At 58.9% G+C, this 15,718-nt stretch overlaps 3 protein-coding genes across 5 annotated transcripts in view; all 3 read left to right on the top strand.

The window, feature by feature from the left end:
* Positions 1-431: 431 nt before the first annotated feature.
* Positions 432-1,681, top strand: LOC110578137 (histone H1.0). The gene has a single exon (XM_021687653.1). The coding sequence runs from the start codon at positions 731-733 to the stop codon at positions 1,313-1,315; it is 585 nt and encodes a 194-aa protein (XP_021543328.1). The 5' UTR covers positions 432-730; the 3' UTR covers positions 1,316-1,681.
* A 1,461-nt stretch (positions 1,682-3,142) lies between these two features.
* Positions 3,143-9,272, top strand: GCAT (glycine C-acetyltransferase). 3 transcript variants are annotated; one of them, XM_021687655.2, is made up of 9 exons: positions 3,143-3,423; positions 4,938-5,068; positions 6,118-6,219; positions 6,685-6,831; positions 7,372-7,526; positions 7,664-7,746; positions 7,941-8,112; positions 8,544-8,665; positions 8,949-9,272. In XM_021687655.2, exons 1-9 carry the CDS (start codon positions 3,228-3,230, stop codon positions 9,098-9,100), a joined length of 1,260 nt encoding a protein of 419 aa, XP_021543330.1. In that variant the 5' UTR covers positions 3,143-3,227; the 3' UTR covers positions 9,101-9,272. The 3 variants fall into 3 exon arrangements, with proteins under 3 accessions (XP_021543330.1, XP_044771741.1, XP_044771742.1); XM_044915806.1 differs by having other exon boundaries at positions 3,143-3,460; positions 4,858-5,068; XM_044915807.1 differs by lacking the exon at positions 6,118-6,219.
* A 4,860-nt stretch (positions 9,273-14,132) lies between these two features.
* Positions 14,133-15,718, top strand: part of GALR3 (galanin receptor 3) — an 8,087-nt gene continuing 6,501 nt past the window's right edge. Inside the window, exons 1-2 of the mRNA XM_044915802.1 lie at positions 14,133-14,572; positions 15,218-15,711. Coding sequence (XP_044771737.1) covers positions 14,214-14,572; positions 15,218-15,711 — 853 coding nt within the window. The 5' untranslated portion in view covers positions 14,133-14,213. The remainder of the gene's footprint in view (positions 14,573-15,217; positions 15,712-15,718) is intronic.

Here is a 15,718-nt window from a genome sequence, read left to right as displayed (position 1 = left end):
GGGGGTCCCGCCGCGGGCCGGGAGCGGGGTCTCCGGTAGCCCCAGGGGGGAGCTTTGCTACGGGGGTTTCCTGCACCCGGGCTCCCCGGCCCCGCAGAGCCAGCCCCCCGCAAAGGGGAAATGTGCAGGCGCACCAGCGGTCCTCGGCGCCGTTTGGGGCGCGTGGCGGGCGCGGGGGGCGGCGGCCAGGCGGGCGGGATGCCTGGCGGGGGAGCCCAGGGAGCCAGGCAGCGGTCCCGGGCGGCGGCGGGGAGCGGGAAGGCCCGGGCCGGGGGTAAAGGTCGGATTTGCTCGGCGGAAGAAACACAGATGGCGGCGGCGCGGCGCCATTCCGGGCCGGGAGCAGGCAGCCAGCAGCCCTGTCCTCACCGCGGTCCGCCCGCCGCCGCTAAATACCCGGATGCGCCGCCCGAGCGCCAGACGCGGAGCTGGGAAAAGGGAGGCAGAGGAGGTGGAGGCAGAGCCCGAGCCTGATCCCGAGCCGGAGCCGGAGCCGGAGCCGCAGCCGGGCGCCGAGACCGACCGACAGACCGCCGGGGCTGGGCCACGCAGAGCCGGCCCGGCGAGTCCTCCCGCGACTCGAGCCAGGTCCCCGAGAGCCGGGCCCCGGACTGGCCCGGGAGTCAGGAGGAGCGCCAGAGCAGATCCCGAGTAAGGCTTTCCTGGGCCTCCGACGAGGGCTGGCCCTTTTGAAGGCGCCTCCTTCAACAGCAGGACCAGACAGGCCACCATGACCGAGAATTCCACGTCCACCCCTGCGGCCAAGCCCAAGCGGGCCAAGGCCTCCAAGAAGTCCACAGACCACCCCAAGTATTCAGACATGATCGTGGCTGCCATCCAGGCGGAGAAGAACCGCGCTGGCTCCTCGCGCCAGTCCATCCAGAAGTACATCAAGAGCCACTACAAGGTGGGTGAGAACGCCGACTCGCAGATCAAGTTGTCCATCAAGCGCCTGGTCACCACTGGGGTCCTCAAGCAGACCAAAGGGGTGGGTGCCTCAGGGTCCTTCCGGCTGGCCAAAAGCGACGAGCCCAAGAGGTCAGTGGCCTTCAAGAAGACGAAGAAGGAAGTCAAGAAGGTGGCCACGCCAAAGAAGGCAGCCAAGCCCAAGAAGGCTGCTTCCAAAGCCCCAAGCAAGAAGCCCAAAGCCACCCCAGTCAAGAAGGCCAAGAAGAAGCCGGCTGCCACGCCCAAGAAAACCAAAAAACCCAAGACTGTCAAGGCCAAGCCAGTCAAGGCATCCAAGCCTAAGAAGGCCAAACCAGTGAAGCCCAAAGCCAAGTCCAGTGCCAAGAGGGCCGGCAAGAAGAAGTGACAATGAGGCTTTTCTTGTGGACACTCCTGCCTGTCTCCTATTTTCTGTAAATACTTTTCTCTTTTCTTCTCTCTTGATCTTCATCTGCAGTCCTTTGCCCCTTTCTATTCTGACTTCATAAGAGAATTTGGATTCCTCAGAAATTAGGGAATAATTCATTTTTCCTTAACCAATCGTGCAAGGACAGCAACAACAAATCTCATCTCTAATGATGAGAATGTACTTATGTTTTGTTTTGTTGACTTGTTATTAATCTACTTAATGGGTTTAGGGACTTGGGTGGGTTTGTGTGTTTTGTTTGGTTGGATGGTTTGTTCAATATGAAGGTAAAGGGGTGGGAGAAAATGGGCAAGGCCGCTGGTTCCAACTGGATGCGGGGGGGGGGGGGGGGGGGGGGCCGGGGGGGGGAGCCTGGAAATGGTAAGGTTTGGAGGAGTATCTTTAAGGTTGAGCCAGCCTTCTCTAGGTTGCACACCCCTTGTGAGAGTTCCAGAACCTTGGTGGGGAGAAGGGAGGGGTGGCAGCAGCTGGATGGCAAAGGAGGGAGGTGGGGAAAAAACACTCTCCGGGCTGACTTCCACCTTCCAATAGTGAGCAGTGGGGGGTCCAAATCCAGTTTCCTTCTCACTGTTAGTGTGCCCCTGTGGCCTCCCTATTGTCCTAGGGAAGGGGGGGTCAAAGTGACAGCTGGTCTGGGAAGCAGTGGCTTCTCTCAGTCAGCTGGAAACTAGCCATGGGGGGGGGGGGTGTCTTTGTGGCTTCAGAAAGTCTCATGTTAAACGGGAGTGGAAACTTTGGGGGAAGGGTGGGGATTTAGTCAGCCAAGTGCCTCAGTGTGCCCTGTTAAAACTTGGGTCTTTCCACATAATTGGATTGTATCATAGGAGGACTTTTTTCCTTTTCCCCTGGTTTTTGGTTCCTCCTGTATGAGAAAGCGGTGGTTTTGCTTGGTGGCCTGGTGGGGCTCAGTTCTGCCACCTGCCACTTAAAAACCTCCCGACGTCTTTACTTCTGAGTCTTTTATAAAAAGTAGTTGTAGATGGGGGAGGGGGAATGGGCGGGGAGTGGACAGTAAGACATACTGCAGTCAATTTTGAATTGCTAAGTAGTTTCACAGAGATAGGTCTGTGTGTATGTGTGTATATGTATATATACGTATCTAGGGCTAGTACTTAACGTTTCACACCCGGGAGCTGGGAGAAAAAAACCTGTACAGTCGTCTTTTATTTTTAATAATATAGGAAAATGCGCACTTGCGCGTGGTTCCCCCCCTTTCTTTTTTTTTAAACAAGTGTTATTTGTGCCGGGAAGAATTTGATGTCTTTGTAATTTTAAAAACTTTAAAATAAAATTGAAAAATGAAAAAAACCTGAGCGGTGCATTTTCCCTCACTTTTAAGGCTGGAGGTGAATGCGGAGCAATCGGGCAGGCAAGCTGGGGTGAAATCTCCTGGGGGCGTTTGCACCTGCGAATGGGGGACAGTTCCGGGAAACGGGGCTGAAGAGTACAGAGCGTGCCTCTGCCTGCTTCTAGGGTCTTGCGTTTGGGGTCCAGGGTGCACCCCCTTTCCTTCCGAGCGCTGGGTGTGTAGGCAGGGGATGGGAGTAGGGTGGGGGTCTGGTGGGCTGGGCCCTGGGGCGCGCCACCCTCCGCCGGGTCGCCTCTTCTTCCCCCACGCGGAGCGTTCCAGTCACAACTTAGACACCAATCCATTTTCATCCTCTGCGGGTCCCGCCAGGCCCCGCCCACCCACCGCTGGGCCCGCCTCCCCGCCCCTTTAACGGCCCTCTCGCTCCGATTGGCTGCCGTGGCCCGCCCTCCCCCCACCCCCCGCCCGGCCACGGGACCGGGCGCTGGCCGCCGTGCGCACAGCCGCTGGGCCGGCCTGAGCGCTCGGGTGACGGGGGGCACCATGTGGGCCGGTCGTGTGCTCCACGCTGCTCTGTCCGCAGCCCCCCGCGGCCGCCGCGCGCAGTCGGCGCTGACCCAGCTGCGTGGCGTCCTGGAGGAAGAGCTGGAAGCGATCCGCGGGGCTGGCACCTGGAAGAGCGAGCGGGTCATTACGTCCCGTCAGGGGCCGCGCATCCACGTGGACGGCGTCTCCGGAGGTAACTCCCCGCTCCCGGGAGTTGTCGGACCTGGCCGGTGTTCGAAGACCCTTGTTCCAGGCCTGCGCTGGAATGGAGAGCAGGGGGCGGGTGGGAGTATCTGCATGCGTAGCCGCTGGCCCCGTTCCCAATCCATCAGGCTGACTTTCCGGCTTCCCAGGGTTAACTGTAACCTAGTTAAACCTGTTTCCACGGAGGGAGGTGATTTGCTGCTGAGCACCTTCTTGACTCAGAGGGTAGGGCTGGAGTGAGACCCGGTCCTGTGAGAACGTGAGAGAAAAAGAGAGACACCCAGCTGGCTCCCACCGGACCAATTCAAGGAAGGGTGGTGGGAGGCGGCGGCGAGAAGCCCTGCATTTCTGGAGCTGCTTCTTGTGCAGGTCTCCACCACCTGCTGCACGGGGCCGCCTGCAAACCTCCAAACTCGGGAATAACTACTCCCATTGTACAGACAAAGAAGCTGAGGCTCAGAGATGTGAAATGGCTTGCCCAAAAGCCCCTGCTGGCGGCAGGCAGAGCTGGGCTTTGGTCCAGGTCCTCCTGTATATTGGAGCTGGAAGGTCAGCTAATGGGTCAGAGAAGCTAACTTGCTGGCCAGAGTCACAGCGAGTAAGGGGCCACCAGCTGCTGCAGGAGTCACGCCATGAATTGGTCCACTGGGCCTTCCTCATGCCTGTCTAACCAGTGGTCACCACCTGTCTTGTCTGTGCTGGGCCCCAGGTGGTGCTGGTTATAAACAGGCTCCCAAACCCGCCTTCTGCTCAGGAAATAGGCCTGGGATCCTTGGTGCTGTTGTACTCATTTGTAAACCGAGGTCCCAAAAAATCTCTGCCTCCCTCCCCACCCTCGCCTGGGGGAAGCTTGGAGCAGGTCAAAAGATGGGAAATGAGGAAACAGAGGTTCTCATCTTGCTTTTGCCCTTTACAGGCCTCAGTTTCCCACTCATGTCAGCTGTGTTCACTTTGGGCTTTATAAGTCAGGAGTTGAAGTCTCAGAGAAACCCCCCACATCCACACACTTTAGGCACGTGATTCTGTACCAGGCAGCAAAGTCAGCTGTGTGGAGTCTGAGGACCACGGGGGGCACCTGAGCCAGCTCTCTTTTACCCACAAGGGAGCCAAGGCCCACATGAGGGGTTGCTCGTAGTCTGCAAGGACAGGAGAAGCCTGTGAGGGAGGGCTACATTCCTCATTGGGTGGAACGTGATTCAGAGCCAGGTCTAAACTTATCCTTTAAGGCACCACTCTGAGGGTCCTTTCCTAACCTTCCCTCTCCTGTAGCTGTCGGATTCAGTACCTCCTAGCAGCCCCTAGTTCCCCCATCCTGACCTCTGCTCCAGAGTGGGTCATACTGTGTGCTTGTTGCCTTCTCAAGGGTGAATCCAGGGTCGTTTCCTCTCTAAGTCCCCAGGGCCTGGCACTGACGCTTTTCCAGGCCCTTTCCTGCCCTGAGCTGCTGTGTCCATACCGCCCTCTACCTCAGGAATCCTTCTTCTTTTTTTTTTTTCATCTCAGGAATCCTTAACTTCTGTGCCAACAACTACCTGGGCCTGAGCAGCCACCCCGAGGTGATCCAGGCAGGTCTGCAGGCCCTGGAGGAGTTTGGAGCCGGCCTTAGTTCTACCCGCTTCATCTGTGGGACCCAGGTACACAGAGGGTGTTGTGGGGTTTGGGGGGGGGTGCCTTGTCCCCAGGGTTGGGCACTGACCCCAACTGCCTGCTTCCCACAGTCAACAGGGCTGGTTTAGCCAGCTCAGCTCATCCCAGGGCCCTGGGCCCACTCTTAGCCTAGAGCTATCCACCAGAAAGGCCGGTTCAGGCTCCTGTTGTGTTGCAAAAGAAACTCTTCCTCTCAGAGCATCCCTTTCACCCACCTGCATGCAAAAATGCTTAGAACAGTGCCTGGCACGTAGAAGCGCTCAATAAATGTTGATTATTTTATTGTATAAATGTTACAAAATAAACATATGAAACTTATAGTGCTTCCCGTGTACCAGGTACTGTATTAAGAACATTACAAATAATAACTTATTAATGCTGCTAACAGTCATAAGTGATAGGTGCTATTCTTGTCTCTGTTACAGAGGTGAGGGTGCCGAAGCCCGGAGAAATTAAATGACTTGCTCTAGGGCACACAGCCTGTTATGATAGGAGTTTAAACCAGGTGGCTTGGCTCCTGACTACTTGTAATTATTATAACCCATCTTCTCAGGAAAGGGACGGTGAAATGAATGTCAGAAGCAGGACTCCTAACTCCCAGCCAGGGCACTTTCCGACAAAACCCTCACCCTGACCGGACAGCTTTCAAATATAAGAATTTGAGGCCCAAAGGAACCTACGTAATTCTTTTCTTTGCCATTAAGCAACCAAAAAAGGCACTTCGTTTGATGTCGGGAAGACAGCTTCCCTTGCCATCATCACCCATAATTCCTCATTGGGACCCCTCAGTGGGGTCTCCCCATTACAAACGAAGGTCCAACCAGGAAGGGACACCGAGCGAGCCCCTGATTCCTCAGGGAGAACCATCTGCCAGGTTCCTGTTGACTCTGGGGGAACCCTTGTGATGAAGAAAGAAGGGAGAGGCCAAGGCTGTAGGCCTTCTGTGATGAGTCTGTGACCCTCTCAGCCTCTGTCCCCAGGACTTATTTCATGTGACCCTGCAGGCATTAACACCTGTTTCACTCTGTTTCTTTAGACCATCCACAAGGATCTAGAAGCAAAGATAGCCCGCTTCCACCAGCGGGAGGATGCCATCCTGTATCCTAGCTGTTTTGATGCCAATGCTGGCCTCTTTGAGGTGTGGGGAGAGGGGAGGGCCCAGGTGGGAGTTGGTGAGGACTGCTAGGCTGTGGAAGGCTTGGGAGTGAGCAGTGAGGAGGACCTGGCAGGGTGTCAGTGCCACTCCTAGAGGCTCTAGTGCCCATTTCTTAATGGAGGCTAAGGTTGGGCCAAGTAGGTGCTCCAGGAGGAATCCTGGGACCTGCAAGGGACCAGCTTCCAGGGCACCGGGGAGATAACCTACGTCAGTGGGAAGGCCAGAGATAGCCAGGGCCAGGTACTTGCCAAACATGTTCTCACCTGCTCTCACAGGACCTGGGGCCCTGGGGACCCAGACAGAGGCAGATAGGGGCTCCCTGCCTCCCTGCCTCCCTGCCCAGAGGAATGCACTGGATGACAGTGACATTTTGACTCAGGTAGACATGGGGAGGGAGAGCCCCCTAGGTGGTCGGGCAATAGCTCTCCTCCAACTGCCTTCTTCCAGGCCCTGCTGACCCCACAGGATGCAGTCCTGTCCGATGAGCTGAACCATGCCTCCATCATCGACGGCATCCGTCTGTGCAAGGCCCATAAGTACCGCTATCGCCACCTGGACATGACTGACTTGGAGGCCAAGCTGCAGGAGGCCCAGGTGGGGGGAGGCCCAGGTGGGGGGAGGCCCAAGGGTTCCAGAGGCAAGAACCGGGCTTATGCTCAGCCTCAGCACTGGTGAATGAATGGAGGCTTGGAGGGACCAACTTTGCACTCGCAGACAAAGAACATGAAAGTTTGAAACAGCCAAGAGCTGAACCCAAATCCCTCTGCCCTAAGGCTTTATTCCATTGTCCCATGCTCCCTTGACTTTCAGCAATCACCTTATGTGTGGCAGGGCCTGCTGGGCATAAAGGTAGGATGAGCTTCGGGATAGAAGTGGCCCCACCCCACCCTCCCTCTCGCAGGGGAGACTGAGCTGTTCTCACTGGCCAGGACTGCCCTGGAAGAGGTGGGCAAGGCTCAGGGAGGCACAGATGAGGGGCAGGATGTTCCAGCCCCAACACAGTAAGGCTTGTGTGCCCACCTCCGTGCCAGACCCTGAGCAAGGTAAGCTCTGAGAGCCCCAAGCAGCATAGAGAATGGGAGGATTGGCCCAACTTGGGACACCAGCCATCACCTGCCCATGGCTTCCCTGCAGAAGCATCGACTGCGCCTGGTGGCCACTGATGGGGCCTTTTCCATGGATGGCGACATCGCGCCCCTGCGGGAGATCTGCCACCTTGCCTCTCGATATGGTGCCCTGGTCTTTGTGGATGAATGCCATGCTACTGGCTTCCTGGGGGCTACAGGACGGTGGGAGCATGCATCACCTAGGGCCTTGGGTCGGGCTTCTAAGGGTGGGTGGGAAACCAGGACGCCAGCCCCTCACCCAGCCCATGGCCCCTGGGCACTCAGGAAGCCAGTGGTGGCAGAGGCAGCTTCCCTTGCAGGGGCACGGATGAGCTACTGGGTGTGATGGACCAGGTCACCGTCATCAACTCCACACTGGGGAAGGCACTGGGTGGAGCCTCAGGTACCTGCAGGGTCATGGCCCTGGGGCCCCCTTTTCCACAGGGAGGGCCCTGGAGAGGTCTCAGGGCAGGTGCGGAGGGGAGACCTGGGACCACACGGAAGAGGGTAGCACGGACTGTCCTCTCAGGAGGGGCTCGGGGTAGGCTCTGGCACCTGGCCTCTGAGTCCCACCCTCACCTCTGCCCTTGTCCTCAGGGGGCTACACGACGGGGCCCGGGCCTCTGGTGTCCCTGCTACGGCAGCGCTCCCGGCCCTACCTCTTCTCCAACAGCCTGCCACCTGCTGTCGCTGGCTGTGCCTCCAAGGCCCTGGACCTGCTCACGGAGAGCAATGCCATCATCCAGACCATGGCAGCCAAGACCCAGCGGTGCGGTCCCTGGCAGGGGTGGGGGAGCTGGTAGGGGCCTGTCCCCGGTGTGCCCTCCCAGGCCTACAGGTTCTGCCTCTGCCCACACCATGCCCTGAGCAGATTGCACTGGGACTCAGCCCTTTTAATCAAGGGCTGCCTGCCCGCCCACCTCCCTCTTCTCTGTCTCTGCCTCTTCCTTCCATTTCCTGGTACATTTCTCTGTCAATGACCTTGTTTCTCCCCATCTTGCATTATCCTGTCTTTTCACTCTCTGTTTTGGTCTGCCGGTTCCTTTGCCCAGCTCTCCATCTGCCTCTCTGGGTCTGCATCTGTCTCCGTTGGTCCATCCTGCAGACTTGGGCACAGATCTTGGATCACATGCCCATCAGGAGTGGGTGTGAACACTCCACAGCCCCCAGCTACCTGTGACACCCAGCTTGTGCCCACAGTTTCCGCAGTAAGATGGAGGCTGCTGGCTTCACCATCTTGGGAGCCAGTCACCCTATCTGCCCTGTGATGCTGGGTGATGCTCGGCTGGCTTCTTGCATGGCAGATGACATGCTAAAGAGAGGTAAGGAAGCTGGGACAAGGAGACCGGTTATGGGTCCTCAGAGAAAAGAGGAGGGAATCCCTATACTGTGAATGCTCCCCCATACCTTCACCCTACTACCCCCTTTAGACCAGCTGTCTGTCCAAGCTGAAAATCCCAGGCCATGACTCAGTCTCATGTCTGTGAGACCTTGGGCACCTCCCTTGCCCTCTGTGACCCTCAGGGGAGTAGGAATCATGTCTCATGTCTCCCAAAGGCTGTCTGGCTTTGGTGAGCCCCAGGTTGACCCTTTTTACCTTACCAGGCATCTTTGTCATCGGGTTCAGCTATCCAGTGGTCCCCAAGGGCAAGGCCCGGATCCGGGTGCAGATCTCAGCAGTGCACAGTGAGGAGGACATCGACCGCTGTGTGGAGGCCTTCGTGGAGGTGGGGCGTCTGCATGGGGCACTACCCTGACCTGGCTGGTGAGAAGCAGAGCCAAGGTCCCCCTCCCTCCACATTGACAAAAGGGCCCTTTCGTCAGCCCAGGCCAGAGACTCTGAGCCCTGTCAAAGTCCTGGGGCTGGGCTGGGGCAAGGCCTGTGTTTGTGGTTGAGAGTGTCAAGCAATAGGTGTGGAAACGGGCTGACATGTTGGTGTGCTTTATTCTCTCCAGGCAGGCCCAGTCCTGTGACCAGTTGAAGAATCAGGCAGGAGCTGGGGCTCTGAAGGCAGGCTCCTGAGTAGATCTCAGAGCTGACCACCTACCCCAGGTTAAAGATGAGACCCAGGCAGTGGGGATAATGTAGGCAGGGGCCCCCCCATGTGGCACAACTGAATTCTGTGCTGGAGAGGATCAGCTACGCACCGACCCTGCAGGCCCTTTCTCACCCAACCCACCCCACTTACTCTTCAGCCTCCGGAGAACACCTCGCTTTCTGCTCCCCATCCAAAGGATGGCTTACAGCTGCCCAGATAAGGAGGGGCTGGGCACCCAAACCCATGTGTGGATGGAGAGGCAGAGGATTCAGGCCCCAAAGGAAAGAATGTAGGTCACTATTGGAAAGTCCCCTGACAGTCTGGAACCATGTATTCTAGCCCACTTTGCCCCTGACTCTGTGGCCTTGGGCAGGCCCCTTCACCTGTGTGTGCCTCAGTTTCCCGCACTGTACCAAGAGTGGATGTTAACATTGGTAACTGGGGTCCTTCCATCCGGCTCATTGCAAGGCCGACTGGCCTGCTGATCAGCCGCCAGGGGGCGTAGCGAGCTCAGGCTCCGGCTGCTCTCGCGGCGTCCGCTCCAGAATCCAGGTCTTGGAGTCAGCTAGGCATCCGGCCCGCAAGGCTCTCGGGAGAGCTTGTTTTCTGCTGCCAAGGCCCCATCCACACTTGTCCCCAGCAAGGGCTCGCTGCTCCCCTAGTGGACACGATGACAACCCCCTTCCCACAGTCGCTGTCCCTGGTCCTTGTCTCTTCATTGCCCTCCCCACTCAGCTTTATGGGCTCGGGGCCGGGGGCCTGCCGGGATAGGTTCTGATTCACCGCAGCTCCCGCCTCAGCGTGGCATGGCCTCGGGGAGCTCGTACCTCGCTGGAGGTAGGGCAGGGAGGATGAAAGGGCCCTTCTTCGTTCACAACAGGGAACTAGGACCCCCCTCTCCCTGCCCTCGACCCCCCAGCCCTGCCCTTAGTCTGGATGTCCGGATGGACGGTCTGGGCGAGCCGCAGGGATCCTAACTCCCGGATTCTGGGAATCCTAGCTTGTGGTCTGGAGGAGCTTGAGGCTGGGGTCCAGGAGCTCCAGGTGCTGGGAGATGGCAGCCCGGGGAAGAGGACTGCCGTGGCCACAGCAGCGGCGCGAATACTTGCGAGACGCTGCCACGCGGGGTAGTGTACCTGGCGCAGGCGCACTGCTGCAGCAGCGAGTGCATACGGCCAGGCACTAGCCGCGGGCCCAGCCAGCAGCCCGACGTGCGCGACGTGTGTAGACCGGCGGGTTACACGGGGTGGCCACAAGCAGCCACCGGGCAACGCCTTCCAGCAGTCGGTGTGGCATATCCGGCGGGGCCAGAAAGCCGGGCCCAGGTCCACCCGCCCGTGGCTCAGAGCACGCGCCGGCCCTCCCGGTGGTTCCCGCGCGCCGCCGCTGGCGTTGCGCCCCCCGGCGGCCGGCGTAGGCAGCTGCATTGCCGCGGTAGCGCGCCACGCCGTCGGTCAGCTCGCGGCTCCGCGTGCGGAGCTGCGCCGGCTCCCGTCCGCCGGCATCCGGAAGGGCCGGTAGGAAGCGGCAGCAGGCGCAGCGGGAGCTCTGGGCGCACGTGCTAGGGTTGTACGCGTACTGGTAGTGGCCCGACGCCCGCGACAGCCTTAGAGCCGCGCAGGACAGGAGGGCCGGCCGCGGATCAGCTGCACCTCCACCTCCGGAGACCGCTCCCATGGGCGCGCGGTCCACGTCCTCTGCGCCGGGCTCCGGGTTCAAGGCTGCGGCCTCCTGGAGCAAGAGGAAGAGGTGGCGCCAGGGATGCGCTGGGGCTCGGGCCTCCGCCTCGACAGAGCGTTCTTCCTGCCTGCCCCACGCCGGTCCTCTGTGGTTGCCTCGGTCCTGCCGCCCTCCCTCCTTCCTTCTGTCGTTATCAGCGGCTCAGCCTTGCCCTGCTTCAAGCTCTTGCCCTAGTTCTGTAGCAGCGCATCCGGAGCCTTGCCCTGGGCTAGGCGGAGCCTTTTGGGCTGGAGGCTTTCAAGAGGAGAGAGGATAGTGTGTCAGGGATCTCGGGGACTTTCAGAATTCCGGGTGGTTGTAGACCTCTGACAGTCAAGGATTCTAAAACCCCAGTGCACTGGGGCTAGAATCCTACGATTCTGTACTTCACCTTCTACCATTCTAATTCCTTAATTCTGATAGCTCTGAATTCAGGACAGTCTAGGTATGATTCCTGATATCTTCTGTTTAGTGAATTTTTTTTTAAGATTTTATTTATTTGTCAGAAAGAGAGAGAGCACAAGCAGGGAGAGCGGCAGGCAGAGGGAGAAGCAGGCTCCCCGCTGAGCAGGGAGGACCTGGGGCTCCGTCCCAGGACCCCCAGATCATGACCTGAGTCGAAGGCAGACGCTTAACCAACTGAGCCACCCAGGCATCCCTGTTTAGTGAATCTTTCCAAAAATTTGGGGATGCTCTGCATCTGGAGCAAGTGGCATCAGGCTTTCAAGAAATACCTCTGAGCGGGCGCCTGGGTGGCTCAGTTGGTTAGGCGACTGCCTTCGGCTCAGGTCATGATCCTGGAGTCCCGGGATCGAGTCCCGCATCAGGCTCCCTGCTCGGCAGAGAGCCTGCTTCTCCCTCTGACCCTCCCCCCTCTCATGTGCTCTCTCTCTCTCATTCTCTCTGTCTCAAATAAATAAATAAAATCTTTAAAAAAAAAAAAGAAAGAAATACCTCTGAGCACTCAGGAAAATCCCAGTGATCTGGGAAGAGCTAGTCCTGAGGCGTCTCTTCCCCAGCTCCTTGGGCCTTGAATGCAAGTCCTGGCTCTATCAGTGTCCCCTCAAACTATTTTCTCTCCCCTTTCACAGACTTCCTATTAACATTCCCCCCAACCTCCCAGCTTCTAGAAAGACCACACGTAGTCCCTACCATCTCTTCTCTTCCTAAACTCATTGCAGACTCTTTTGCCTCCACTACACTTGTTCAGTTTACCAACAACCTCATTGTTATGAAATCCAGGGTACCTCACTCCCCCCCATCCCCGACTAGTCTTTCTAACCCTCTGGAAACATTTGGCCATGTGGCCCACTTCTCCCAAGAGTTCCAGGCTAGAACCCCATGCATGACTGAATCACACAGGCATTCACCAAGACCGATTGATTAACCTCTGGCTTTTGCCCGGACAGGAGGCTCCTAACGGGTCAATCATTAAATCACTCCGCTTCTGTCCATCCTTTTCACCCCAGGCCAAAATAAACCAACTACAAACTAAATGGGCAGACCGTGGCCCTGCTCTAAAACTTTCACTAGTTCCCCATTGCCCTCAGGCTAAAGCCAAACTCTTTGGATGGGCACCAAAACCCTTCATCTCCAGCCACACTGAACCTCTGGAACAAGCTTAGGAAATTTAATGGGCCCAGGAATTCTCAGGGACTGGGGGAGGAGTCCTATCTGGTCTCCAAAGAAGAGACTCATATTCTGGTTTCCTAGCCTAGGACACCCCATTCAAGACGAGGAATCCTTTCTGAGCTTGGATTAGAGCCCTACTTGGAGCAGAGAAAGGAAAGATGGGGAATGAATCATTAGGCTGGAGGTGGGAGTGCCAGGAATGGGCTGGGCCCTGGGCATGGAGGGGTTAACTCTAAAGCGAATCTCAGAGAGCGAGATCAATGGGTTACTCCCTGCAGAAAGAGGCAGAAGCAACGCAGGGAGGCAGAAAAGAACCAGGCAGAAAAGCATGCCACCCGGGGGAAATCAGGGACCAAGGAGGAGGTGGCCGGTGGCTACTCCGGAGGGAGCGCCCAAGTCTGGCTCAGCAGAGGAGGTGCCTTAAAGGAGAAGAGGGAGAAGCAGGAGGAAGACCTGAACCTTCAGGGAGGCACCAAGGGGCAGCCACTGAGCCAAGAGGCAGCCTCAGTCTGGTTCACCCAGGACCGATTCACCCAGGACCAAGCTGGGCCTGGTGCCCAGAGTTGAGGTGGGTGTTGCCCTTCCTGAGCTTCAGGGGGCTTGCTGCATGCTGGGGGTTGGGGGTGCAGATATTGCCTTTCTTCCGTCCACCCTGCCCGCCCCCCCCCATGCCCTTCATGTATCAGAGGTTCCAGGCATGCAGGGGGATCCACAGGTAGTAGCCCATATGGGCCAAGGGGTGGAGCAAGGGTGAGAGTGGGCACGGCGTGCATAAATGCACACACACATACTTGCACACCGTCAGAAGCACCACCTGTTACAGGCTGTCAGCCGAGCACTCCAGCCTGGGAGTCAGGGTACCAGGGTGGCAACAGCCCCAGGTCTGCCACTCAAAAGTGTGATAGTAGCCTCCCATGTCCCCTCTCTGAGCCTCAGTTTCGTCTTGTGCGAAAAGGGGGCAGTGACCTATATGGTTTTCCCAGCTGTGCCACTGTGTGGGGCTTTCACTAAACCGGACTTCAAGATGACTCAGGGATATCACCCGTGTTTCGCTGATTTGACCCATGTCCCAGACTCTTCCCTGAGCTTCAAACCCCCTTGGAGAAGTAAGGTAGATCTATCAGCAACTTGAGTTGGGTTTGCCCCTCCCCCATCTGCCATGTCCTCACCCCATCGGGCTGGGAGGTGTCTATCACCTAATCATCTTTCATGGGGGTGTTCCCTAGGAAACTGAGAAGCCCACCTCAGACATGTATGCGATTGTGCCAGGCTTACACAAGTGGCTCTCAGGGATAACTTTTGGCTGTCTCCCCACTCCTGCCTCCATCCCCCATGAGCTCCCTGCCCAGGAGACCTGGCCAGGCCCAGGCTAGGGGCCTGGATTGAGACCCCTGGTTCAAGTAACCAGAGCCGGGGGGTGGGGGGGGCTCCTGTCTGAGGACTCCAGCTTCTTTTCCTCAGGTGCCCATTGGATGGGGAGATGGCTGATGCGCAGAACATTTCGCTAGACAGCCCGGGGAGCGTGGGGGCTGTGGCAGTGCCTGTGGTGTTTGCCCTCATCTTCCTGCTGGGCACCGTGGGCAACGGGCTGGTGCTGGCCGTGCTGTTGCAGCCCAGCGCCGGTGCCTGGCAGGAGCCGGGCAGCACTACGGATCTATTCATCCTCAACCTAGCGGTGGCCGACCTCTGCTTCATCCTGTGCTGCGTGCCCTTCCAGGCCGCCATCTACACACTGGACGCCTGGCTCTTTGGGGCCCTCGTTTGCAAGGCTGTGCACCTGCTCATCTACCTCACCATGTACGCCAGCAGCTTCACGCTGGCCGCCGTCTCGGTGGACAGGTGCGCTGTGCCTGGGACCTGGCTGGGTCTGGGCTGGGGAGGGAAGACCTGAACAGATTCCTCAGGAACGAGAGCGGGGGGCGGGGGGGGAGACCAAGGAGGGAGATGGGAGGGAGAGAAGGAACCGCTCTCTGGCCCCCACCAACCAGTCTCTGGGCACACCACGCGCAGAGCGTGCTCGAGGGGACCATCCTGCCCTCCCCCCAACTCCATTGTGAGCTGTGTCTTAGGCAGTAGGTGCTCCGTAAGTGTGACACGAATGGCAAAAAGAACACATGAATGAAACCATCAGTTATTTTATTACCGTCCACACCTCGCCCAGGCTGTGGTCATACCTGTTTTCGTCGTTCCAAACGTGGGGTCCAATCTAGGCTCACTCTCTAGCTGATGACCTTGGGCAAGTCCCTTCCCTCCGAGCCTCGAACCCAGCCTTGCTAGCTGCCAGGCACTGCTCTAAGCGCTTGGCGGGTTACTGCCCTTCACCCTCGCCGCCACCCCGCGAGGCAGGTCGCCGGACGCGGAGGGCCAGGCCGCGCGGGCGCGCAGGTCCCGGCGCAGCGGCCACGCGGGGGGCGGGAGGCGCGAGGCGCGGGGGCAGCTCGCCCGGCCTCCCGCCTGCCGCGCTGACCCGGCGCCCGCCCGCAGGTACCTGGCCGTGCGGCACCCGCTGCGCTCGCGGGCCCTGCGCACGCCGCGCAACGCCCGCGCCGCCGTGGGCCTCGTCTGGCTGCTGGCGGCGCTCTTCTCGGCGCCCTACCTCAGCTACTACGGCACGGTGCGCTACGGCGCGCTCGAGCTCTGCGTGCCCGCCTGGGAGGACGCGCGCCGCCGCGCCCTCGACGTGGCCACCTTCGCCGCCGGCTACCTGCTGCCCGTGGCCGTGGTGAGTCTGGCCTACGCGCGCACGCTGCGCTTCCTGTGGGCCGCCGTGGGCCCCGCGGGCGCGGTGGCGGCCGAGGCCCGGCGCAGAGCCACGGGCCGCGCGGGCCGCGCCATGCTGGCGGTGGCCGCGCTCTACGCCCTCTGCTGGGGCCCGCACCACGCGCTCATCCTCTGCTTCTGGTTCGGCCCCTTCGCCTTCAGCCCGGCCACCTACGCCTGCCGCCTGGCCTCGCACTGCCTCGCCTACGCCAACTCCTGCCTCAA

Source organism: Neomonachus schauinslandi, chromosome 5, assembly GCF_002201575.2.
Source record: "Neomonachus schauinslandi chromosome 5, ASM220157v2, whole genome shotgun sequence".
NCBI lineage: Eukaryota > Metazoa > Chordata > Mammalia > Carnivora > Phocidae > Neomonachus > Neomonachus schauinslandi.
This window is presented reverse-complemented; position numbering and strand designations above follow the sequence as displayed.